Source organism: Agelaius tricolor, unplaced genomic scaffold, assembly GCF_023055355.1.
Source record: "Agelaius tricolor isolate 1412-34295 unplaced genomic scaffold, bAgeTri1.0.p SCAF_25, whole genome shotgun sequence".
NCBI lineage: Eukaryota > Metazoa > Chordata > Aves > Passeriformes > Icteridae > Agelaius > Agelaius tricolor.
The window spans coordinates 3,554,324-3,580,390 of record NW_027269285.1 but is presented as its reverse complement, the minus strand read 5'-3'; the positions used below and the strand labels follow the sequence as shown (position 1 = coordinate 3,580,390).

At 40.5% G+C, this 26,067-nt stretch overlaps 1 protein-coding gene across 2 annotated transcripts in view; it reads right to left on the bottom strand.

Annotated features, from left to right (window-relative positions):
- The window catches only part of NCOR1 (nuclear receptor corepressor 1), a 55,835-nt gene that overhangs the window by 26,993 nt on the left and 2,775 nt on the right, over window positions 1–26,067 (bottom strand). For both annotated transcript variants that reach the window (XM_071447955.1, XM_071447956.1), the window contains exons 2-14: window positions 15,628–15,805; window positions 14,235–14,371; window positions 12,521–12,716; window positions 11,391–11,573; window positions 9,386–9,499; window positions 8,060–8,116; window positions 7,551–7,603; window positions 6,752–6,818; window positions 6,198–6,370; window positions 4,185–4,275; window positions 3,501–3,679; window positions 2,993–3,047; window positions 2,708–2,809 (exon numbers count right to left, since the gene is read on the bottom strand). In XM_071447955.1, coding sequence (XP_071304056.1) covers window positions 2,708–2,809; window positions 2,993–3,047; window positions 3,501–3,679; window positions 4,185–4,275; window positions 6,198–6,370; window positions 6,752–6,818; window positions 7,551–7,603; window positions 8,060–8,116; window positions 9,386–9,499; window positions 11,391–11,573; window positions 12,521–12,716; window positions 14,235–14,371; window positions 15,628–15,735 — 1,515 coding nt within the window. In that variant the 5' untranslated portion in view covers window positions 15,736–15,805. The remainder of the gene's footprint in view (window positions 1–2,707; window positions 2,810–2,992; window positions 3,048–3,500; window positions 3,680–4,184; window positions 4,276–6,197; window positions 6,371–6,751; window positions 6,819–7,550; window positions 7,604–8,059; window positions 8,117–9,385; window positions 9,500–11,390; window positions 11,574–12,520; window positions 12,717–14,234; window positions 14,372–15,627; window positions 15,806–26,067) is intronic.

Below are 26,067 nucleotides of genomic sequence, written 5' to 3'. Positions count from 1 at the left end.
TGGTTTGAGTTTAAAGGGACCTTAAGGATCATCCAATTCCAAACCCCCTGCCATGGGCAGGGATGTCTCCCACCAGACCAGGCTGCTCCAAGCCCTATCCTGAACATTTCCAGGGATAGGCAAGTTAAAGCACCATACAGCCATGGCTTTCTCTCAGTTCTGTGTTAAAAACTTGCTCTACATTTGACAAGCTTTGGTTTAAGACACATTTGTTCAGTTGCCTCTGTGACACTCTGGAACAGTTCAGGCAGCATTTTATAAAAAGCCCTTTTTAGATCTGTTTGAGGACAAACACACATCAGAATTTTATTAGCCTTGCATCTCTTCACAACCTTGCTCCAGCACTCAGTTTCTCTCATGTGGAACCCCCCACACTGAAACCTGAGCCCAGTTGTGCTCACTGCATTCTCTGAAGGACTTCAATGTCCTTACCATGATTAATATCTCCTCCACTGCAATATTCCACTTGCTTGCCTTCTACTTTACAAAAATATATGAACTATTAAGAGTTTAAGCTGAAGCACCTGTTATTGGCCTAAGCCCATCCTGGAGCACCTCATAAATCTTACATGACTTGTGTTTGCCAATCAGCAAGAAAGTTTCAGGTTGCTCCTGAGAGATATGAAAAATATCAGCTTCAAACAAAGCTGGGGCACGGGAGGGGGAAGGGGTGAGCTGCTTTCTGCATCTGTAAGATAAAAGTTCTGGCAAGCCAGGCAGTTCAACCCTCTCAAGTTCTTTTTTACTAGCTGTTATAGACGTTGCTAATTAATAATAAATAAAATTATAAATACAAATATGATTTTTTGCACCATGTAGTTCTTTACTATTAACATGCTAACTGCAATACTTCTGAATTTAAGCTTCCAGAAGTGGTAAAATTTCCCTTTTAGAGTGCTGAGAGTATTTCCTTGAGTTGGCAAATCCAGCTCAACCCTCTCAGAGCTAAAAACCTGGCACTTTCTTGCATCCTTCACAGAGCACACATGAAGCCTGGCCAGCCTTGCCCAAAGTTTAGGGATCTGCTGTAGCACTCAGAGTGGATCAACAACCAGCAATTACAGAGTACAACTCTGCTGCAATTCCAAGAGCAAGTAATCTGAGCTGAACAAACCTTCAGTGCTCCAACTGATGTATTCAGTTACTCACATATAAATCAGCACTCACAGGAGCAGTCACAAAGTCAGGCAGAGCACCTTGAGCTGAGTTCACCAAGCAAATCCATGCCCTTGTGTCTAAAGCTGGAATCAAAATCTTTATCCTATATACATTATCCAGGGAAAACATTTATGGATAGAAAAGTCCATCCAAATTTTTAATTCTAACATTTCAAATATTCTGACATTTAACAATGTGGAAAAGACATTTAAATATACAACAATGACTTTCTAAATATCTCATAATCTCCAGTTCCACTGCCCTAGGCTGAGGCAGTTGTGTCTCCTCACCCCTCAACATGTGACACTTCCCATGGCCACACCAACCTCATCTTGCAGTGGCACAGGGAGCTGAGCCACTCCAAATGGCAGCACTACCTCTGCCAAGGGTCCACAGTGACTGTCCACATTTATTTCCTTCTTCTTTTCATTTGCCACACATCCAGACTTTAACTGCAATCCTTCCCCAGCCACTACACCAACAGCAATGACCTTTCCCTTTAAAAAGGATTATCAGACTTAGAAAATCTAGCAGAAGTCCTGGCAAAATTGAAGTTATTTCCAGTGATCTCTCCTATCAGACCAGAAGCTGGGTGAAATCCTGTGCACAATGACAATGACCTTATCCTAAGCAATCCATCATTTGTGGGTACAGACAAGGTGCTCTGCCATGCCAGGACTCCTCTGGCACAACACCAGCCCATCATTCCAAAGGTTTAAGAACAACAGCCCCACAGAAGCACAACCCCATGGCTGTTTCTACTGAACAGGATCCACTCCTCAGTTGAAGCTGTTTGCAAAAATTTTATATTAAAAATATATTTGTACTGGGACTCCTAGAGAACACTCAGTATTTGTGTATTTCAGTGCAGTATTTACTGCATTTACTGGCTTGCAGAGCAGAGTTATGCAGTCTCAGAGTTTCAGGGTTATTTTTTTCAGGTTTTCCAATACCCACATTAACCCTGCTAGCCCAGCACATGTATTTATAAGCTTTTGGTACATAAAATGCTGCTCTTTTTCTCTCTGAAGACTTCCAAAGGAACACTTCCTGAATCAGCAGGATTTTTTATTCACATGCATTAAATTGGTCTCTTTCTTCTGGCTCTGAAGTTCCACTTGGACTTTGAGCCTGACCACCAAATAAAGATCACTATTAATTTCTGTTTTTTGACAAACACTGACATTATGAACTGATTATATATTTTCCACTGCAAGTCACATGCTAAACCTAATTTCTCTTGGCTCCAACATAGGAGTGGATGGATGGATTCAACCTCAATATCTGTGGCAGAGTCCTCAAAGAAAATGAAGTGTCATATTAAACCAAGTAAGAAATGTGCAAAGGAAGAAGATATTTCAGAGAATTAAAATCAACAACACCCTTGAGGTCAGGATCACTTAAATTTTAAAAGGGCAACAATACAATAAAGGAAAAATAATTCTTTCCCCCCAATGCTTAAAATATGTTGCTATCTCAGATAATGAAACAGTTGTAAATAAGAAGCAATAAAATAACAATACCCAAGTGATGAATAAATTCACTGTACCTGGTTTCTTCCTCTGCGTTTGCCATAATTCCTTCGCACAAGGGCTTTATAATTTTCATTTTTCTTGGTCAAATAATAATATAATACACAGTCAGGAACATTCTAAAGTGAAAAAAGCAGGAGAAAGTAGGGTTTACTCCTAATGAAAAGATTTGAGTTTTTAATTTCTCCAAACACTTAAAACTATTCAGCCCCCAGACTAAAGTAAAAAAGTTTCTATTTATAATGATATTGGAAAGTTAAGGATGCCACCCTGAGCTCTATTTATATTAAAAAATATCTTACCTTTCGTTCCAAGTAGGAAGCAATTAGACCAAAGTTCTTGGGATGTTGGACAAACCTTGAACAAATCAGAAATTATTTCAGTTTAACAACATAATCCATGATCCAACAAGCAAAACAATCTTGCAAACAATCTGTTCCATCAGCAAGCCCTTCATTTACACAAGTGAAATTAGCCTAAAAAGCCCAGTTTTCAGATTGTGTAAATTTAGAACTCAGCACTTAAAATGATAAAATGAAATTCCTTATCTACACTTTTCATTTTCATCTTAGCACAGAACTAAAGGACTTTTGAGAAAATTTTGTATTTAAGGACTAAATGCATGTGAGCACACCAGATGAAAAATAAGTCTAAAACTTTTGCAATATTCATGACAGCCAATTAAGAACATTTTCAAATATTATTGCACAAAGGCTTCAGCATTCCTGATTGAGCTTTATGGGGTTGGGCATTTAACTGTTATTCTGCCATTGCAATGCAATAAAAAGAAAAGATAAGAAAGGCCATTACTTTTCCTTAAAAATCTCCTTCTCATGGTCTGTCCAGACATTCATGAACTGCCTGTCTTTATAAACCTTCATGGGATCCTCCATGAGCCCGTTCATGTTGATGAACTTCACCCTTCTCTGCTCTGCATCGAACATCATGGGCGGGATGACAGAGAGCTGGCGCATTTGCTTCTCGTTATTCTGCAGAACAAAAGACAAAGTAAAGAACACCCAAAATGCTGCTACTGATGTTTACAGATCTCGAATCACAGCTCTTAAAGCTCCACACTCAGAGGCAGCTTGGAAGTTCTTTTTTACACAGCTCTGGCAGAAGTTGTCACTATTGCAATGAACACTTCTGGGCAGCTGAAGGAAATAGTGGCACAAGTGGTGAAACACCAAAATGATGGAGGGTTTGAGAAGAGGAAGAGTTTTCACATGTTTGTTACAGCTTTAAAAAACTAGGTTGCAGCAAGCTGCAATGTACAGCCACATGAGAAAAATCTAGGGCAGATACAATTAGAAAGCAAAACCCTGAAAAGTGTTTGTAAGATCTGCTTCAAGGCACACTTCACACAGATTCTCTTAAAGAGAGAAGAGCTTTCTCTTCTCAATGGAACAAACTCTCTACAAGACACCTTGCACTGCCAGTGAAGGGAGATTTATTGGCTGTGCTTCTACAGCAAAGCACAGGCACCAGGCTCACCTCCTGCTCAGAGAGGCCATCGATGATTTCTGAGATCTCGTGCTCACTTCTGGCAATGGTTGCTGAAAGGCCAGCCCCTCTTTGGCCAACTCTGAAACGAGGGGAAAACAGAAGGAGAAAGGATGAAGTGGAGATTAGCTCTATATCTGCAGGTTTTGTACACCACAACAACCTCCAAAATTCCTTCTAATGCTGCTAGCAGTCTCTCAAATCACCTAGGACTGGTCCTAAGGAGAGTCAGAGCACAAACCCTGTCATGTCCTGCTTGGCTTTACAGGGAGTTTGCAAAGCTCAGCAGAAGGGGCACAAAAAAAGGTGCTACCACCAATTCCACTGCCAAGTAGGTGCTGCAGATAAATGAATTTGCTTCTGCTGAGCATGAGAAATGTTCATCAGTGGCACAGAAATATCCCCTTAATTAGTACAGCTGATACACCTTGAAAGAGCCTTTTTTGTTTTTTTAAGAAAACCACACTAAATTTGCCTTTTATCAATTTGGTCAAGTCACTAATACAGCACTGAGATTTGTTACAACAAAACAAAATTTTCCACCTGTGAATTGATGGGGAGAGCTGTAATTTGGAAGAATTTTTCACCTTGTGATCTTTACCCTTAGGAACTAAAATATATACTACAGCACGTGGGTCAAAAAGCATTTCAGAGGTAAAAATCACTACTAAATGGAGAGACAAAGTATCTCAAAGATTTTACTGAATTCATCCATTTGCACAAAATCTGAGGAAAAAACCTTTCATTTTTACATGGCTTAGAGCACAGCTATAGACAGAGAGGCCATTATTGTACAGAATGTAAATATAATGTAAAGAGATGACCCCTCCCCAAGTAGTTTGCAAAGACATGAAATACTCTTAAAGTGAAACTTCTTATGTCTGAGTGCTGTTCCCATTCTAACAGTTTACTTTCTTCTTTTCTTGATTCCAAAAAATCTTGCAGTCTTCACAGTGTATTGCAAACTCTCTGCTTTCCCCATGTTTTATGACAAAAAGGTGATGTAGACAGATGGTTCCAAGAGATGAGATTAAATCTTTATGGGGCTTGAACTCTCCAAGGTGTATTGAAATTATTTCAGACATCAGATAAACAGATTTCAACACAACTGAATCAATCTTGACCTAATTCTAATTTAAATCCTATCTCTCTACCTACAGCACTGCAAGGTGAACTCTCAAGTGAAGTGCATTTCATTCCTTTTAAGATTCCTTGTAGTTTCCATCTAACAAATGTCTGATAGATTAAAATTAAATAATAGGGCCTTAATTGTCACACCTTGAATATTTTAAAATGCAAAACTGTCTGGAATAAAATTACTTGGCAAGTATAATAAAAGATCAGTCAAACTGTTAATTAAGAAGATAAATGGTTTTTAAGTGTGGAGGCTAATGAATACAGGGATTATGAAACACAGGAGTAACACAGACAGTGATAGAAAAATACCAGTGTAAATGAGGGTGTGTGCCCAAAATGAACAGGCTCGAGGGAAGCTGATGCTCCAGCTGTTTCAGAACCCCACAAACCCTTTTTGAGCAGCTTAACTCTCCTCATCTCACTGACACCACAACCTCAGCAGCCTCTGCTAGCTGGCCCTTCCCCTGTGCTCCTTTTGGAAAATACGGGGTTTGACAGCAGATCTGAAAAGGGACATGGAAAGGAACCCTGTGGCCATCACCACAGCAGCCTGAGAGACACCAAGGGATGAGCTGGCACTGCTGCCACACTACAGGGAGGGACAGCAAAGGGGACATTTGTGACAGATAAAGTCATGGACATCCTTAGGATGGGAAGTGAAGCTTGAGCTCAATGCCATGGAAACACAGGGAACAAAGGGAAGAACATTTAACTTTACACTCTGTGACACACCCATATTCTTTTTAAAGTAATGAAGTCATGAACATCAAACTTAATCATTAAAATTAACTAATTTTATTATAAATCATTTTATAACTTAAGACTGAAGAGATATTTTGCAGGAATATTTCAAATCTCCAGGAATACCTTTGGAATCTTTCTTGCTGTTCTCTCTGCTTCCTGATTTCTGGGAATTGTTTCTCATAGTACTCTCGTGTTTTGCTCTCCTTGGCTTTCCTGCGTGGATTATTTTCTATCCTGTCCACTTTCTTCTCCCATGCCTCCATCAGCTGATCATAACGTTGACAGATTTTCTGTTCCTGTTAAATTCCAAAAGCAAACCTTGATCTAAGCAAAATACACCAAGTGATCAGTAAATGTCACATGGGCAGGCTCCTGGAATGCACAGATTTTTCCTGCTCCAGTCCCTGCCATGCTGGAGATGACTTATACCAAATTTCCAGCACAGAGAAGGTGAGAAAGTGGATACAAAAATGGAGATTTTTAATATTATACATTATTTCTTTGCTTTACCCATCCTAGTGGTATTTGGTAATTGTCATTACTGCCTTCCAGAAATATCCCACACTTGTTTTAGCTGAAGGTCTTATTTTTCTAATCAATATATTTGGGAATGCAAGACAAGGGTCCAGACAGAAAAGCAGCCACATGCTCCTTTTAGAAAACCATGGTGCTCTTACCCGTTGTTTCCTTGCATGGTTCCTTCTTTTAAAGAATAGGATCAGCTTTTTCCTCATCACCTGGTTTCTGGAAAACAAAATTAGGGGAAAAAAGTGAACTATATAAAAATCAAGCCCTTCAAAACTACTCAACAAAGCCCATCTCAATTCTAGATGTCAGATCTTTATTATGAATAACAGTTTCAGGGTAAAAAATAGGGAAAATTCCCAATGAAGTTGAGATACCTAAATCACCTAATACTGTATTTTTTCAGAGAGGAGATTCTTGAAGATGGCTGGAATAAGCAATTGAGACACAAAAGGTTCCTATTTCAAAGCAGATGCTCTCCTTAACCACAAGAGAGATAATATATTAAAATGAAAAAAAAAATTGGTTTAAGCTATTATGCTTTTATGGGGGAAAATCTTTTCAATTCAGCCCTTAAGCTAAGTTTTCCAATATATTATTCAAGAAATAAGTACTTTGGAACTGCTATAAAAATCTATTTGATAGAGTGGAACAAGAATTACTTTTTTTAAGAGAAGTTTTTAAAGGACAACCAACTTAAGTTTTATTATTTATTTTTGTCTTTAAATAAAGATGGAAAGCCAGAGCTTCCCTCTGACTCCAGCACATATAATGCACACCTTGCAGAACTGTTTTATAACAAAGAAATCAGAAAGTCACATGGACTGGAAGCTTTTAATTATGGTTTAATCTCACACATCCTATTTGGGGATGAGAGCAATGAAAAATGTCAGGGAATGTTGAAGTCCAGATGCCCTGAATGGGACAATGAGAGGGAATTCAAGCACTCACGTTTTGATGTTTTCATGGTAGACCTTGGTGTCTGAGGGCTGGTTGTAAAGTGGCTGCAATTTGGGATGAGAAAGGAACACTTAGCACTTTGCAATGCATGGAACTCATTAAATGTGTATGCAGCACATTTAACAATATTTTAGTATTCTGAGAACAGTGCACTCAATCTGAGATGCAGCAGAGCTGAAGGGACTACAAGATATTCAGCACAAAGCACAGATTTCATTACTTAAAATTGGATTATAACTACTTCTGTGTATAATAGTACTTCATTTCTTCATACTTCAAACTGTTCTCTCAAATAGATTAAAATCTACTTTAAAAATCACACTTACATGGCCAATGAACTCACTCAAGCCCCAACTCACCAGTGCATTCAGACACACATTTCTTCTGTACATACTCACAGAACTACAGCTGTTCAGCACAACAGAATTAGAGCAACTGGCAACACAGAAAATAGTACAAAAGGAAAAAAAAAAAAAACAAACCAGAATTCAACAACTTACCAATTCAACTTTTGGACCAAGACCTTCAAAAATCTTGTGAGCTTCTTCTGCTTTTTTCTGCAAATAAGATTTTTTTGGTATAGTCTGAGTAAATCCTCTGAAGTTCATGTCAAATGTGGATCTGAACTCTATGTTCTCTGCTAAACCCCTGCCTGAACACACGAGATCCTTCTTAACCTACTTCTGCAATGTTGCCTCAGCAAATAAAGAAACCTGTACCTGAATTGTTTAGTAGTGACTCTGATCTCCCAGTCTGGAAGCTGATAGAGCACAAAAGCAGAAACTGACCTCTGCAGTTCAAAAAAAACCATGCATTTCTTAATACAGCAAATAATTCTAAAAAGGAAGAAAGGTATCCAGTAAAATAAAGTATTATTAGCTTTGAAAAATGGAATTAAGAGACCAAAATTCTCCAATTGCCAAATCTGGGAGTGTGAATCCATGAGTACATAAACACACAAAGTGTGTCAAAGGTCCTTCATTCACAGCAAGTGAAAACCACAAAATAATTCTGGCCCCTCCTTGCATCCTTGCATGCTTTGGACACAGTTGTACTGTACAAAATCTAGCATTGTTTTGCAGGGGGGTTTTAATTCCTCAAAAAAACCCCAACCTATTGTAATAGAAGTTAGCTGTTCCTCTGAACTACAGAACAAAATTGGGAAATTAAACAAACATATACCACTCTCACAGAAGATCACAATACTTTCAAAACCCCCAGATATCTGACTCCCTAATCTCAAGCTACCATGGGAAAAAAAGGCAGGAAGCATTTTTGCTGTTACTGTTGGCAATATTGCTGAGCTCCTGAACTTTTCTCACCACTTCAACAACACAAACTCATAATTCACCCATATATTACTACTTAAGATTTGGATAAATGAACAGATATGAAGTGCCAGAAGTCAGAGTTTATAAAGAAGGCACAAAATCCTACAACATATGCAGTTTTTTCTCTTCAGCTCATTTCAAAGTAGAATCTTCAGCCAAGTTTGTCAGCTCATGTGAGGAACAGGGAATTAAAGATGAATTTCCGAGGCATTTTTCATATCACACACTTAAAAGGATATATATGTGTGTTTATATATATCTATAATTCATGCATCTCAGCACAAGGATGAGACCCAAGGAAGATCGAAGGAAGATTCCCGTGCTCAAGAATAAAAACGTCATTAAAACATCTTTCATTTAAAGAAGCACATGAATAGCAAAAGAGGGGTGGGCAAATCAGTAAAAGAGAAGAATTTGCTCCATGGAGGTAAAGGAAGACCTCATGAACGTGAGCTCAGAGGCGGCGGAGGCCCTGGGCGGGGCGCGGGGACTCACCCGGTTCTCATCGTAAATGATCTGGACGATGCTGCGGTGCTTCTGCTCCACGGGAGGGGGGGACACCGGCCGCTCCGGCTCCGGAGGCTTTGCAGCTTCTTCCTCAAGTTGTTGCTAAGAGACCAAAGAAAGCAAATCAGCCATCCATGTTCCCCCCAGCAGGAATTAGTCACCAGAGATAAAATACGCAGCTGATCAGTCAGCGCTGCCTCTTCCTTCGTTTTGCGCTGACAAGGAATGAATGAAGTGGTTTTAATGCCCACAGGGACAATAATAAGACTTTTTTTTGTACTATTGGTGACTCAAATTACCTGTTCACAAGACTCACCTGCCTTGAATCAGACTTGTTTCAGCTTGACAGTTAAAGCCACTGTCACTTTGTAATTTATCATTATTTAACTCTAAACAATAGTATCAACTCTGGAGAACAGTTACATCAGAGTCGCCTTCTCACAGTGGAAATAACCACAGAGCTGCCTTTCTGCACTGTAGATGTTCAAGTGTCACCATAACTGCTGTCTTATGGCTTCAAAAGGTACAAAAGTCCTTCTAACACACCACAGAGAACATCATTCTAAAGGTACTTCACAGCAAAAATAAACCACTCCACATGCATTAAAGTTCCAAGACTGTTACAATACCAAACAAGCAAAAAAAAAAAAGAACAAAAGCAAAAAACCCACCCTGTACTCCTTTCCCAGCTAACTACTACCTTTCCTGCTAAATCTACTGCTGTGATTTACTTTCACATCAAATACATCTGGTTCAGTGACATCTTCATTTTTAAAATATCCTTCACCTGTGCCTGCCACAAATACACAGCAAAGAACTTCTGACACCAGGGATCCATCCTGCTTTACAGTCCTGGCTAGAATGTGCTACATTGCTGTGCAAGAATTCCCTAATATATTTTAGCAGAATGTCCTAAGACCTGGGCTCAATTATTTCATCAACTTTGTAGTTTTTTTTAAAGTCAAATCACAGACAAATGTGCACAAATGACCCTTCATAGATGAGTTGCACAGCACTTGCTGATTTTGTGGAAAAGGGCACAGGGTGATAAGCATCATTACCACACAAACAGGTACTCAGAGACATCCTTTTTTTGTTGTTGTTTTTCTGCTGGAGGTCACTTTACAGCTCATTAAAATTCAGACATAATTAAACACTTCCAGACCATAAATTGTCTGTTTGTTATCCTGGATCTACAAGTTAACAAATCCTACAGTGCAACTCTCATTTCCTCCAGAGTTCCAACTAGAAGAGTAAAGCTGGCACTTTTTCTATCTGGATCTTTGAAAGTCAGAAAAGGAAAAGGAAACAAGGACTTTGTTTTTGTCAATGACTAACAGATGCCTCGATTGAAGGGTGGGTTTACTTGGCCACAACAGCTACTGGGAAAGCAACAACTTCTGCCAGCAAACACTTCCTTTGCTTCCAGTGGCTGAAGTGCAGATCTCTGATGCAAAGCATGGCCAGGGCCATACAAAAACAAAGTGATATTTCCTTTTTTATTTCTCTGCTCTCTGTGTTTGTTTGCACCTCTCCTACTGCACTTTCCCCCAAGGCTGGCCCTAGCTCCAGATGTGAGGATCTCTTGCCCTTGGGAAAGCAGATGATCCAGGGGCTTTTGTACAAGCTCTGGTTCTGGAGATGCATGCAAGGGATTCTCCCCTTGCACAGACTGCAAAAGAAGAAAGATGATCCTCCCCTCAGCCAGCAGGCAGCTCTGAAGCTGAAATTACAGTCACAGTGCCCTTGTTTCACAGCAGTTTCAAATATAAACCCATCCTACTGCTGCTGTTCCTACATGGCTTTCTGCTGCTTTCAAAAATGTTGAGAACTGCGTGACATCCAACTTATTTAAAACAAAATCACACACATAACCCTTCCTTTTCAACTTCTTCATCTGATTCATGTAACCAAAAAATTCACCATCACCAAATGAGGTTTTTCCACACCTCTTTCACTGGCAGAAAACAAGAGCAGTGCCTGCTGTGCTTACTTGCTTTTTCTTCAGTTTCAGGATTTGCTGCTCCACTTTTGCAATTTCACGATCGACGCGGTCCATGCTCTGGATCAGTTCTTCCTTTGACAGCTTGGAAGGTGAAGCATTTTGGTCCTCCCCACAAGGCTGACCAGAAATTGGAGAAGATGGTCCCTCATGCTTTCCTCCAAAAGCTGGGTCCTTCCATGGGCACAGGAGATGGGGGAGACAGAGAGGAAATCAGTCATAACTTGGGAATGAGCACCCAGAAACCAAACATCCAGGAATTAACAGCAATTTCCAGTTATCCGTATCTCTGTTGAGAGGTCAATTAAAGTTTTCATAATACTCTAAATCTTTTATGATACTGCAATTTCAAAGTTTTTTTTTTAAACACCGTACTGCAGTATTTCCCTTGAAAGCAAAATAAGACCCAAACACCTTCCTTTTAAAATACATCTTCATAAATTTTAGCAGTAACTTTGATTTTTAAAGGGAGGGCTACTTGAGAGCCACTCCTCTGTACTCTGCACCTATACTGAGGAGGATATTCTTGAAGATAATCATGACCAGCCTGATAAAGCACATCTGGAGTTAGTTGTGGTTATAAATGTGAAGTTCTCTTGAATTTAGCTCTAATATTCAATATCTAAAATAGAAAATACCCACCCCAAACTAGATTGTCCTAGATTTACCCAAAATGAGACAGTGACAAGTATAATTAGTGTTATGTAAATAAGCAGATTCATTTCAAATGCTTAGAAGGGAAAAGGGGGTGGAAGGAAGTACTTTGATTATTCAGTCCCAATGTTAATTACAGGAAAAAATGGACTTGCATGGATTTGCCAGCAGCTTTCAGCTGAAAGGCAGAAATATCTCATGCACTATGCTACAATCATTTTACAACTGAGATTTGAGTGACTTAAGAGAGTAGTGGCAACTCAGAATTCCAGTCTATTTACTGTGTTTGAGTCAGACTGTAAGAGAGTAACACTGACTCATGATCACAGCTTCTGATCATGTGTAAAAGTAAATTTTTGGGATTAAAGAAAAAAACCTAAACAAACAAAAAAATTACCTAAGAGAAAAAATCTGATTAGCAACACAGAAAGTTAGACCTTCAGCAGTGTGACAGCAAATGGCTTTACCTTCTTAATATCTGCAGACCTCAACCCTTCCTGCAGAGGATGCACTAAAGGCAAGACAGTGGCTGCACTGACACGCTGGAAATGGGAATCAGACACTTGCTCAAGACGTGGTCGCTTGGACTCCAGAGAATCATGATCAGTCTGAGATGGACCTGGATGGAACTGCTGTTCATATCCAGTTCTCCTTTCCTGAGGCCTAGACAGAAGAGATTAACTGTTCAAATATACATTTTTGATATGAGAAGAATCTTCAATACTTTTTAATTTTAAAGGAGATGTCATTTGGTGAAGATCCTTCTAAACAGTAAAGCAGATAAGTGTTTTTAAATATGACTTCAAAAATACAACAGTTAAAACCCACTGGAAAATAGGAAGTGAACCTGAATCTCAAATGAAAGGCACTCCTTTCATTACACAACCTTAAAGAAACTCAGCTCTGCTACAAGGATATTGTTCAAATCAAAGATCTGATTAAAATTATAAACCCACCAAAAATCCATGAGAAAAACACAGTACCATATTTCACTGAAGATGGCCACAACAGCTCCATTATTGAATTTTTGCAGCCAAATAATTTTTAAATTAAATTTTTAAATATACACAGAACACTTGAGATGAGCCATGAGTCTGTTTGGAACTTGATCTCTACTAAAATGCTACTCTGTGACAGAAGCAGTCATTGATTCAATCCATGAGTCATTTGAAGACTCCTCCTTCTCAGAAAAATGCTCAACAGTTATCACTTGGTGCTCGCAGTGCAGTGCACAGGATGCCCATAAAAGACCCTCATAGGCTTCAACATCTTCCTATGAAGTGCCACTGAAGAGATGACAGCAGCAGTTTCCTGCAGTTTGCCAGAACTACCAAATAAGCTTTTACAAATTTACAGTCTGGGGGGGGTGTGATTTACTACTGCTATAAACTCAATTTTGAGAACTCTAAAAGCTGCTGTGATTCTCAGCACTAAAACAGAGCCTTACTGACATTTTGCTGACACGAGATGAAGGCAATATGGGAGCCCCAGATTTCACTATCATCAAGTTATTTCTGGGAATATCCTAATGAGATTTTAAGCCAGACCAGTATTTACATAACATTCATCATGGGTATTTGTTCAGAACCAGATCGGTCAGTTACAGCCAAAATAAACCTCCAGCAGTAATCCTGCATATAAAGTTGCTCCTAGCAGATATACTCACTAAGAGTCCAAGGCAAAAGAAGGTTTGTACAAGCAGTAAGTGCAAGAAAAGAGGTTGTTACAGGCCCTAACACTTACTTATGATGGTACACCAGCAGCCTAACACACGAAAGAATTGAGGACATAAATCATATTTTAATCTCTTCCCTAAAGAGAAGCATGTTCCTGCTAATTTACTACAATCCAGTTAATATTATTCTGATCTGTAGTGGGATTTTAATCTCTGAATTTGGTGTTCAGAGATTATTCAGTGATCTTCAAATGGATGCTTGACATTGTCTGAAAACCTTCAGACAATGAGGCCTGAAGTAGTACAGCAGTACAGCAATGATGATGCACATTGATCATCCCTCAGCATCCCCCATGCACTGATCTGTTTCACTGGGAAGGAAGATATTGGCAAAGTGAAAGTAAACTCTGATTCCCTGCTGCTGTCCACTCTGCGTCCTCAGGTAACCCCAGAGCAGCTGCAGGCACGAGACTGGAGCTGCCACCCTTCCAGATCAGCCTCCTCACCTGTCAGAGCCCGGGTGGAACTCGGAGAGCAGCGAGGGCCGGCGCCGGAGCTGCTGCTGCTGCTGCTGCTGCTGCAGGAGCTGCGTGGCCTGGCTGACCTCCAGGTGAGAGGAGCGATAGTCGGGAACGGCGAATTCCTGAGGGGAACACCTCTGGTGTTAGCAGGAACAAAGGCATTCACTGACCACGATCATTTCCAAAGACATTGAATATGGAGGGACACCAGATTGACAAAGTCTTATTCCGGCTCAAAAAATGTTTGCGAATGGCAGTTCCGAGGTTTAAATAAACTTTAAAGAGACTAAATATTTATACTAGGAATTCCACCTAATTTATTAGCAGCTTCTAACAAAACACAGATGAGTCAGCAGCAAGCAGATGAATAGCCTTTAAAAAACATCCTCTAAAATCAGTCTTGCACATCCAACTGCAAAGTGGCAAAATGAGAGCAACCTCGAGGCAAATTCTTTTGTTACCACCTCAAGACATTTTTATATCAGACATTATTAATCAGGACTAAGAGTCACACAAGATGCATCTTCCAATTGCTACAATTTACAATCAAAGTGAAGAACAAGATTATTTATTTGTATTTTTGTGTGATTGACTACTTGCTTTTAAAAATTATATGCAGCTGGCTCTGACTGAAGAGAAGCTCTACAAGACATGTAATAGATCATTACCCATGAGATGCAGTTTTCATAAATTATCTAAAAATAAACACAGAGCAAGCCAAAAAGCTTCAGTTTTTGAATTTCTTTTTGATAACATGGAAGTAGAAGAAAGTATCATCCAAAGTATCTGCAGCAGGAGGAGAACATCATGAAAATGAGGGAAACCTGAACTGTTGTAAAGCCAACAGCTGGTCCTGCACAGCACAGAGCACAGGATGGCAGAACAAAAGCTTGGCAGAACTGAGCAACTTGGATATCCTTAGAAATCCTTTACTCCCATTCTGGCCAGCAGAACACAGCAGGCAGCACTGGTACAGCTGCTGCAGGAAAGAAATCAGCGTAATACAAGTTTTTACACATTCTCCACCTTGCACAGAATTTTGACAAGTCCCACACTTAACTTCCAGAGATTCTAGCCCAATACTGCTACAGAAGTTTAGGAACACAACCCCAGCTGAATTTATTCAAACCATGAGAAACCAATGATAAAACCAGGCCGTTTATATTAATAAAGGGCAAGGAGGGCAAAGTAAAACAGCAGAAGCCACCCCAGCGGTATTTAACTAAGCAGCTCTCCCACCAGGGCTCATGGATGTGTTCTCAGATGTGAAGGAGTTGTGTTATCTGGTTTGAAAAAGCAGAATGAATCCCTTTTCGGCAGGGCCAGCCCTCCACGTGCAGAGCGGGCTGGCTGCAGCGCGGGCCGCCGTGTCCCTTACCTGCTGGTGGCGGCTGCTGGGGAAGCTGTACTGCACCGAGTGCGGCGGGTAGCGGCTCTGCTCCGTGCTGAAAGCTCCTTGGTTCGGAGGGTAGCCTGAACTTGACATTATCAGGGAAGGAGTCTCCACCAAGCTGCGAGATCAAGACCAGCAAGCAATCATGTTTCTAGGAAACCGCCTAAAGGGAAAAAGATCGCTGATAAGCACTGAAGTACCAGATGTACTCACAATACATTACAGCCATAGTCACCTAAGCAAAACAACCATTACCAGTAAAAGCTTTTTCCTGATGTATTTATTTAATAGGTTACTCCAGTCTGAAACATGTTAACGGGTCTTAAATGGGCTCAAAATGAGACGTGTCAGCATTGTCTACACAAAGATTTGAGGATTATACTGTCGGAATACATCCTTTTACCAGTTGACTTTGAATTTGATAAGAAAAGTAGGTCACTTTAAATAAATTTTAAAGAGCTTATAAGTCTATAGCTGGATTCTGCATTTACAGTAAATTTCCTTAGCACAACATGAAGTTCACTTTAGTTTCTTCTACAAAGTTTTTGGATTCCATGGACTGTTGCTGACTTTCAGACCCAGGTAGTCTTAGGGCTGCACTCAGTGTCACCTACAGTTCAGTAAATCCCAGTGCTTTAGTCAGGCCCTGAATGCCATCACCAACCATCCAACAGCAGCTTAGCTCAAGCAGTCAGGAAAAAAGGCACTCACAAAGCAGAAAACCAGCTCTGCTTCAAATGCCAGCATAGTTTGGCTCCTACAGGATGCCAAAAACTGAATATTACTACAAAGCCTGAAAACAATCCTGCTTAGTTGACAATCAATGGCTACTTTGCCTCTGCTGCATTCTCCAGCTGCAGATGGAGAGCAAACACTGAGCTGCAAACTGATTTTAAATACTGCAGCAATCCAGACAAGTTCCCCAGCAAAGTCTGTGCCTGCCTGAGGCTGGGTATACCTCCAGCTGCTGAAGATCCAAATAAACTGATTCAATCCTGCTCCCCATCAGGGTTTGGAGTGGGTAAATTATGGCTCTAAGCAAAAAAGTGGGACATAAATATATTTTAAACAGAAAATACTTTTCTCTGATAGTTCAAAAGATGCAATTCCGGGAGCCTGTGTATTAAATCCAGAATTCTATCAGATGTGGAGCAAATTCTCAACCTGTTGCCCAGAGCCCAGCAGACACATCAGACCTTCAAATAAACTGTTGATCTCTGCCTCAATGGCTACATTTCACAGCACATTAATCCACAGCATTTCACAGACATCACCTATAAATTGCATTTTCCATTATCAGTCAATAGGCAAACCAGCTCAGCAAAGAGCAAGCTATACAAACAGATCTTAAAGTATATCTGTAATATTTTACAATTTCTGTTCTGGTCAGGGGATTTTCCCTCCTTAACTCTCCATGTTGGACTACCAGAATAATGAGACAAATTTACATTTACCTCTTAAACCCAATTTTCAGCTACGAAAAATCAAAGAAAAAACCCAACAGTTTCTCTTTCAAAGCAATACTACAGATCACTAGTAGTGTGCTTTATAGTACACCATAGTGGCTATACATCTATTTATAGCAGCTATACATCTATTATAGTACCTATAATTCATATCCAAGTGACAAGCTGTAACAGAATGCTTCACCATTAACATTTATTATTCCTCATCATTCACATGCATTCATTGGAGTACAGCTTTACCTGCTCTGTGATGGTCTAATGGCTCTGAGTCATAGGATTTCCATTTCATCAAGGCACAGTGTCACAAAGCCAGCAGGTTCAGCTGCACACGTTGTGAGAGCAGAGAGCTGTCCCTGAGCTCTCCCCAGCACCCCTAAAGCCCAGCCCCAGCCATAAGAAAACCTCTGCTTTGCCCTTCTTAGGTGGATTTCCACAGGAATGAAAGCTCTGGCACAGAGCTGCCAGCTCCATCCAATGTTTGCTGATGGGATAACTCCTCCTGCCACAGGCTGGGGCACTTTCATCAATAATGAACTGGCTCCATGGGATAAAGATGCTCAAACACTTGAAGGTTATGGAAATACAAATCTCAGTTTGATCAATTGCTGATGCCCCAGCCTGTGCTCCCTCAGCAGTTTCATGTGCAGAGATCTGAAGAACCTGGGGATGCAGAGGGGATCAGGAAAGAAATCACACACAAATATAGGTCAACCACTGCACGATTCAAGGTCCTTCCCAGTTTCTCTCTGTTAAGTTACATTTGCTCCTTATTCCCACAATATTCAGTCAAAGCCCCAAGTTGATCATTAACCCAGGTGCTGAAAGTTCAAGCCATGCTCACTTTCTATGATGCTATAAAAGCCATTTCTCCATTCTCAGGGACTTCAGCAGACACAGTGTTAGGTTGGGGTTATCTTGAAATCTTTCACAAGCAACTGCAGGGAGAGGGCTTGACCATCTCTCCAGATTCTGCACTGACATGGAAAGATGAGAGACAGGGCATGGAGTACAAGAATGAGCATCCTGCATCCATCCAAAAATGTCAACCTAAACCCCCTGATAACTACCAGTTTTACATAATAAATAGGACAACATTGAACCTGATGACTTTCCTATTGAAAACTGCAAGTGTGATCATGTTCATGGTGGAATTTTTTTAGAAGGGGAATAAATGAAAGCTGCCAGCAGAGGAAGGCAACAAGGAGCATTAGAGATTACAATCATGGTAAATATGAGAGGTGAGAACCACAGAGAGGAAAAAAAGAAAACATGAAGTTATCAGAGGTGGGGGACCATTCTTCTCCTCCCTGAGGGAACTGGCAAAACAGCAGCAGAGATAAGGGGGTAACAGCAGAGGAGAACATGTGGTCACATATTGGCAATTACAAGGTGGGAAGGGAGCTAAAGGATGGGGATCCTGCACGGGATCTCATTTCTTTCAAGATAAAATCAACCCTGGAGTACAAACACGTAAAATGACACTGAAGTACAACATTCCCTCCCTCTAAGCCTCCTTTTCCTGCTAGACACATCCACATGCCTGCACTCTCTCCTGATCTGACCCCTCATCTCCCAGGCTCCTACAGCATGAGCTTGTTTATCCTCTCTGCTGAGAGGAGAGGGATTTTTTCCCAATTTTTGCCAGTAGAATTACCACTGATATTTTGCACATTTCTCCCTGTCTGCAGTTGTGGATGGAGGTGCTTGACTTCAACTCCTATTTCTCTGCAGGCAACCTCTGACCTGTGAGCCAAAAGCATCTGCCTCTCTCTCTCCAGCATCTGCTCACACATTTGCAGCAGACACAGATTATTCTCCATCAATCCAGCTCCTGGGCAGGGAGGGCAGTGCCAGCTCCTGCTGTAACCTCTCCAAGTTCCATACATCCAGATTATGTTTAAATACAGCCATCCTTTTGCATAAAACTGTAACTGTGTGTGCAGACTGTAAACAAGCCCATCCGGGCTTCCCTCCCTGCTGTATCCTTTCATTAGTCATGACAAACTCCTCTTGCTCTACCCAAACCAGAATCCTCCTGGAAAGTTCCTCACTGTTTATTAACTCTCTCTGCCTCTGGGAGCCTTGCACTGCTTTCCTCTCCCCTGCCAGAACAGAGGCTGCTCATCTTCATTTTCAGCACCCTTGATAAATTACAACACCAGAAATCAGCTTCCAACCCAGCTCAGTGACAGCAAGATTCTATTTTTCAGACAAGTATTTTTGTACCTTTTCATATTATTCTGCAAATTTCAGAGGTTAAATATATAAATGTTTAAAAGAGCTGTTACAGACTTTGGAATTCTGCCTCATGTCTCACAAAGATAAAGTTGGGTCATGAATACTTTCATACAGCTGCCAACCAGGCTGGCAAATTATCTGTCTCATCAAATATTGACAATTAGAAGGGGCAGAAAGAAATATTTCTTGTTTTGCAGTTCAGAAGCCAGAAATTGTGCTATAATGTCCTATTTCACTGACACTCCCATACTCTACAGCAAAACAGGAAACCCAGTAGCATCAAATGGATAATATTAAAAAAAAAAATAAAAATTACAGGACACATAGGAGCAAAGAATCAAAAAAGAAGCAGTTAAGAGAAGATACCCAGGGGAGAAAAAGCAATGACAAGAGTAATGGATTCAGGAACAGTGAAGAGATACTTGGCCTTGTGTTAATTTGAGCTTCTCGGGCAAGGAAATGATTTAACAATGTTTATTTCTAAAGGTATGATGATATTTCTGTCTTTGGCCAGCTCAAACTACTGAACAGATCCTATTCAGAATTCCCTTCAAAGCTACTGTTCACACTTACATTCACCATATGCAGGGAATTTTGAGTAAGTTGGAAATAATTTGGAACTGAATATTATAATGGCAACAATCATGGCGTAATTTCAGCCTGATCTCCAGAACTCAAAATGCTTCAGGAGCAGAAGTACAAACTATCTTCAGCAGACATGTGGGAAAATGAGTCACAGAAAGGTTAAAAAATCTATCAAAGACTCCCCAGGAAATAGTCAAAGTCTGAATCAGAAATAAGACTCGATTCTTGCAGCACTTTGAAGGCGCTGCCTGAGTGAAGCAGCTCTTGCTTGGAAAAACACAGCAGGTTAAAAACTGGGGCTATTTTTAGCAGGGCAGCTCCCCAAGCCCTTCACTGTGTGGCCACACAGACCTGAGAGCAGCTGTCCCAGGGCAGGGCAGTCACCTGCTCCCCTTGCTGGAATATCCTGTCTCCAGCTCCTACCTTCATGGACACAAGACCGCTCTCATGGGGAAACTCAGTTTTCCTCCAGCTGTCCAAACCAAGCTGACATTTCTGCATTTAGAGCCATTTTCGTGCCATCTTGAAGTGCTTAACCAACATTTGCTAATTAAATTCACATCCTTTCGGGAATTTTCCTCATCTTGTTTTTGAGCAAACTAAGTGTGATATAAAGAGTGCAAAGAATGAGATTACAGCCTAACCCGAGTTGGGGGATTTTGTTTTTAAATCAGCACTTTAGTAAATTGAGCTCTGATGTAACTAACCCATGGCAGAGCAAGGGAGGCTCTGCCTTGCACAGGGGATCTACAATGAATCACAAAATGAATTCAGGGATATTTATTCAAAGTTTACTCTGGCAAGAGAATGAAGAGTGAAGGGAATGTTTTAGCAGTTGGTCTGAAAGGCCTTATCCAAGGCATGACAACAATACTTGGGAATAATTACTTCTGTGATTTCACTTCATCAAAAGGTAGGAAACTACCTCATGGAAAAAACCAAAATCAGGCTATATTTATTATATTTATGGACCAGCCTATTAAATCACACTGACCAGACTCCAGGAATTACAGATCCTTCAAGACACAACGCTTCAAATGGCATAAAACAAATCAAAATTACAAGTCAAGAATCACATAAGCAAAACCCTTCAGTGTACTGCTAGCTTTGCAAATCAAATCTTGCCAGAAGTATTTTGTTTTACCAGGTAATCATTAACCTGTTCAGACACCCAAACAAAAATATCAACTCTGCATCCTGGGGATGTGCCATACACCAGAAAACACTAATATGCCCATTCAAGACAGATGGCTAAAAACAGCTCAATGGGTCCAATTCCATAGAAGAAGTTATTTCTTTGAATTACTGGACACAAGGCTGAGTGTCATCTCCCATCTGAAATCCCTGTGCTCAGAACATTACCAAGAGGGCTGCAAGCTCACACTGCCTGAACAGTCCAGAAAATCTTCCCTAAAAAATCACCAAACGCTGCCAGAGCACTCATCAGTCCTTCAGTCACTCCTCAGCAAAGTCAAATGGCATTTATTCACATGGCAAAAGGGATGGCATGGGAAGTGAGCTACAAGATCAATAGATAGGACAATCCTGAAAGGTAGAAGGTTTTCATTCAAGAAGGTTGATGCCTGAGCAGATTTAAGATCATTCTGTGCTTTAAAACTGAAGGACCTGTATTCCAGCTACAATGGCCAAGCTTACAGATGAGATGTACTGCAAAGTATGAAAATCTGCTGGGCATACCCTCTAAAAGATGAAAAATTCTTTGTGTGCTACAAGCAAAAAAAAACCATGTGCAAAGGTCAAAACTAAAATTAAAGCCAACTTGAGTAATGGTCATTGAAATATGCCCCAGAGTTCTGTGCTTCCCATTTCTGCAGAACATAGGCGTCAGCCCCAAAGCTCAGGGCCTCTTCCACACTTTTTCTAATCTTTCTTTCACTCCTTTTCACTCAATTTTATGCTGCAGAATTCTCAAAAGCTTGTAGTCAAAGCACAAGGACATATGCCATTGGAATGGACAGAAACAATGAATGTATTTTCTCCAAGTTGAGAACAAGTCACTGCTGAATTTTCCAAGACAATTCCACATGTGCAAATGCCTTTTCTTCTTCTGTGAGAGACAGAATCATAAATTTCCAAATACACCATAAATTCCCAAGAACTTTAATCTCATTCAGTTGCACTGCCTCTACTCACAAAGTTATTGATGGAAAAATCATTATTTCTATCCCTGCTAGAAATACAGTACAAAAGTTACATCTGTAAGGCTGTGTTTTACTACCAGCACTGAACAACATTCTCCCCATTAATTATTAACATCATATAAATCAACCAACAGGAGTATTTGAAAAATAGATGCCTAGAAAAGTCCAAACATCTGAATCCAACCCTTCTCACGCCCTGAAATTTCCATTAATGTACAAAATAATCTTATTTCTGAACATCCAAAGCTCTACAGTGCCTGACATATTCTCCATGACACATGGTAAACTTTAATTTAGCCAATTACAGACGTGACACAAGTTAAGGAGCATTACAGCTGTCAATTCAAGATGTCACACTGACTCTCTACTAGGAAGACTTTTCCATTTCCATCAAGGGAGCCAAAAAATTAAAATAGGTTCTTATACCCATATTTTAATAGGAAAAGATTCCCCATTCACAGGTAACCAGCTGCTTAAAGTACTTCAAGTAGAAGTTTTTGAACACTAAATATTAAATAAGTATTTAAGAGACATTCAAAGCAATTTTTGTTGCCATTCCAAAGGTGAGAATTGGTTGCATCCTTACACATGTAATTTCCATCCAAGCTCTTGCCAGATCTCAGGATCCCATTGTTGTACTTCATCTTAAACAACAGTTCCTTTCTTGTCTCTCTCCTGCTACAAATACAAACAGAATTTCTGCTTACCAAAATGGGGTTGATCAAATTCAGCTGACAAGATACTCCTCTCCTGGAAATTCTATTTTAATCCCTCCTGTAATTTATGATCTCAAAGAAAAGTTGCTAATACACGATTTCAGGGCCCAGGCCATACACAAGTTTGCTGCATTATAGAGGGGAAATAACAGGAAAAACTAAAATCACATCAACATCTTTTGAAGTTTCTGATCAATTACCCACTTGCCTACCAAAAACTAAAATAAAAATAGAGGGATGCTGAGCACATCCACTTGCAGTGAGTCCAGATCTCCAGCATCCACTCAGCAGTCACCACGGAATACCCTGGGATGCAGAGAATCCCTGAGGGAGGAAAGCTCCTCCTGGATTTTCATGGAGGAACAGCTCTTACACCCTGCCATGGAGCTTATCCAGATCTCTTCTGCCAAGGAGGGTCACAAGAACACCAAAACCAGCCAAAAGAGGTAGGAGGAAGTCCTCCCTTCAGAAATGGAAATTAAGGATGTAGACATTTCCTTGACTAAAAATACCATAGAGCGATGACTTAAAACTGAGAAGGGTACAAACATTACAGGGTTTTCTTGGTTTAAAAGTATGTCATAGAAACAAAGATAGCTTCTTTCCTAAAAACATTTCCCAAGGAACACCAGATTCCTGGTTGGCCCAATATGGTAAATGGCACACAGTTAATGCCCACCATGAAAAAATTTCCTGAGCCAAAGAACCCAAAGCTCCAGAAGTGAATGTGCAAGGCAAACCCTACAGAGCCCAAACACTGCACAGGGAAGGACTCACATTCCCAAGAGAAAACTGCTTTTTTCTGAGGTGACTCCAGCAGCTCCTAAACCCCAGACATCTCCCTCACCCCTTTTGAAGGGCCCTATCCCTGCCACAGGGTAATTCCACTGGTTCTGAAACACCAAGTGGAGCATTCAAACTTCACCCTGAAAACTGCAATGTGAAACAGAAACCAGCCCAGGCATCCTCCAGCACAGCAGGCAAGAGACTCAAGAGGTGCAACACAAACCACAGAGATAAGAACTGCAAAAACCCTTCCTCAGCAACTCATCCTCACTCACAAGCGTCCAACAACTCGCTGAGGTTTGCTCCATTTCACCTATGACTTAGAAAGAGCCTTACCTCAAACTTCATATGCATCACACACTGTGCATAAAATATTCCTTCAGAACAACCATTTTTCTTCTCCTTTTTTGGGCTGAAAGTGTAGACAGCTCAAGAACAGCTCCTACACATGAATTTATTCCTTCAGTGTTAATCCACCTGCAGGTAAAATTCCTTTTGACATCACCTAACAGCCAAGAAATTCTGTGGTCACAGTTTCAAGTTTCCAGGATCTTCTTGTAGTTCACTGATTATCAAAAGTGGATCTGCAGTGACAGCTTTTAAAAGCAGCTTTGGTTTGGAAAAGGAAATATAACTTGACTAGTCCATACTGACTAAATCCACAAACTATGATGGATTGCAAGAAAAAACACTTCTAAAGAAAGGGTCAGGGCAAACCAAGTATCAGCCTCATAATTCCCCTCAGCTGACTGGGTTCAGATAAAATCAAGTCTAGCTTTTAACTAAAAAGTACAGAAAGGCTAAAATAACATTTTTTTTAACTGTATCTAAGAACAATGACTTGGTCAATTCTGATACTCTACAGGAAATGCACCAGGGCCTTCTGGAAACAAAGTTTGTTGCTACCACATATAGGATTACATTTAAGATACTCTATTTCACAGGAAATGTAACAATATATAAAGATATAACCCCAGCTGGGACTGGTACAACTGCCCCCAAGTCACAGAAAAAGGCAGGAATGAAGGAGATCTTGAACTATGAGTGGTATAAATAAATAATCCTTTAGATCTGGAGTAACAAAACCCAAAACCAACCCAGAACTTCAAGGTTCTAGATATGCTTAAGTCTGATCTTTGAGACCACAGAAAAACACCAGCACCTATACAAATAATGGCTAAAATGGAACAAGTGACATTTATTATTCCAGGTTCTGGATACAACATTCCAAGACAGCTAAACCATGAAGTTACAATGATTATATGGGAGAATTCCCACTTTGCAAATACCCCTTCTCTGAAAATCCAACATTTCAGACAGAATTAAAACAGAACAAGAGGTGAAAAATATGAACCTGATGAGACAAAACTCTATAGGGTATATACAATTTTTTGACTTCCAGTAATTCATCATTTTGCCCCAAAATACTATTAATGAGGTGAAAAGCAGCAGATCTGAAATCATACACCTGCCTTGTCTGCTGAGCAGCACTTGAACTTGTCATGAACTTGTGTGTTAACTCTGTAACACTGACAAACAGGCCAGGAATCAGTCGGGTTTGCAGCTGATTTATATTCACATTTGTTGCTGTGTTCCCTGAAACGTGAACACGTTTTAATCCCTCCAGGAGAGCTCTCGCAGGCAGCCCCGGGCGGTGCCCAGGAAGCCCAGCAGAGCTTCAGTGGAGCTCTGTGCCCACAGCCAGGGAATGCTCTGGGCTGGCTGCTGCTCCCACAGGACAAGAGCTCTCTGACATGCTGAGGACACAAAGAGAATTACCCAAATGTCCTTCCCCTGCAGCACGAGGCACAGGCAAGCAAAGCATATTTTACACTTAACATCATCCCTTCCCATCTATAGGTGTCCTTTTCCCCAACACCTTTGTGACTGTATTTTCATTTTCAGTTTTACCCAAGAGCAGTCACTCAACATGCACAGAATCTTTAAGTCCTGGCCAACAGTTTGTCCAGGTAATCCATCTGCATGAAACATTCATTTCTACGTTTTTTTACTGCTGAAAGTTATGAACAATAGGATTTTTCAGAGAGGGCTGATGCATCTTTGTACCAAGAGGGTATCTTAAATTTTGCAATAACCTTTGCAATCCTAAGGAGGTAAAGTTGCTGACTTCAAAACCACATAGACCAACATCTCCCTTGAGCCTGAAGAAAAAAAGAAGGTCTAGGTCTATCCAGACAGTCTGGGAGGGGGAACACTATGAGTGGTTTAGATGTAGAGCTGGGCAAGGACATGGCAATATCTCTTAGGATACTGGGAAGAAACACAGCTCCAAGGTAAGACTGAGCCCTCTGTCTCACACAGCTCACTGAGCAGAGCCCAGCAGGCCCAGGCTGGACTCAACAGAGGCTGGGAGAGCACTGAAGGAGCATGGAAGGGAAAGGAACCTCACTGGAGGAGCATGGAAGGGAAAGGAACCTCACTGGAGGAGCATGGAAGGGAAAGGAACCTCAC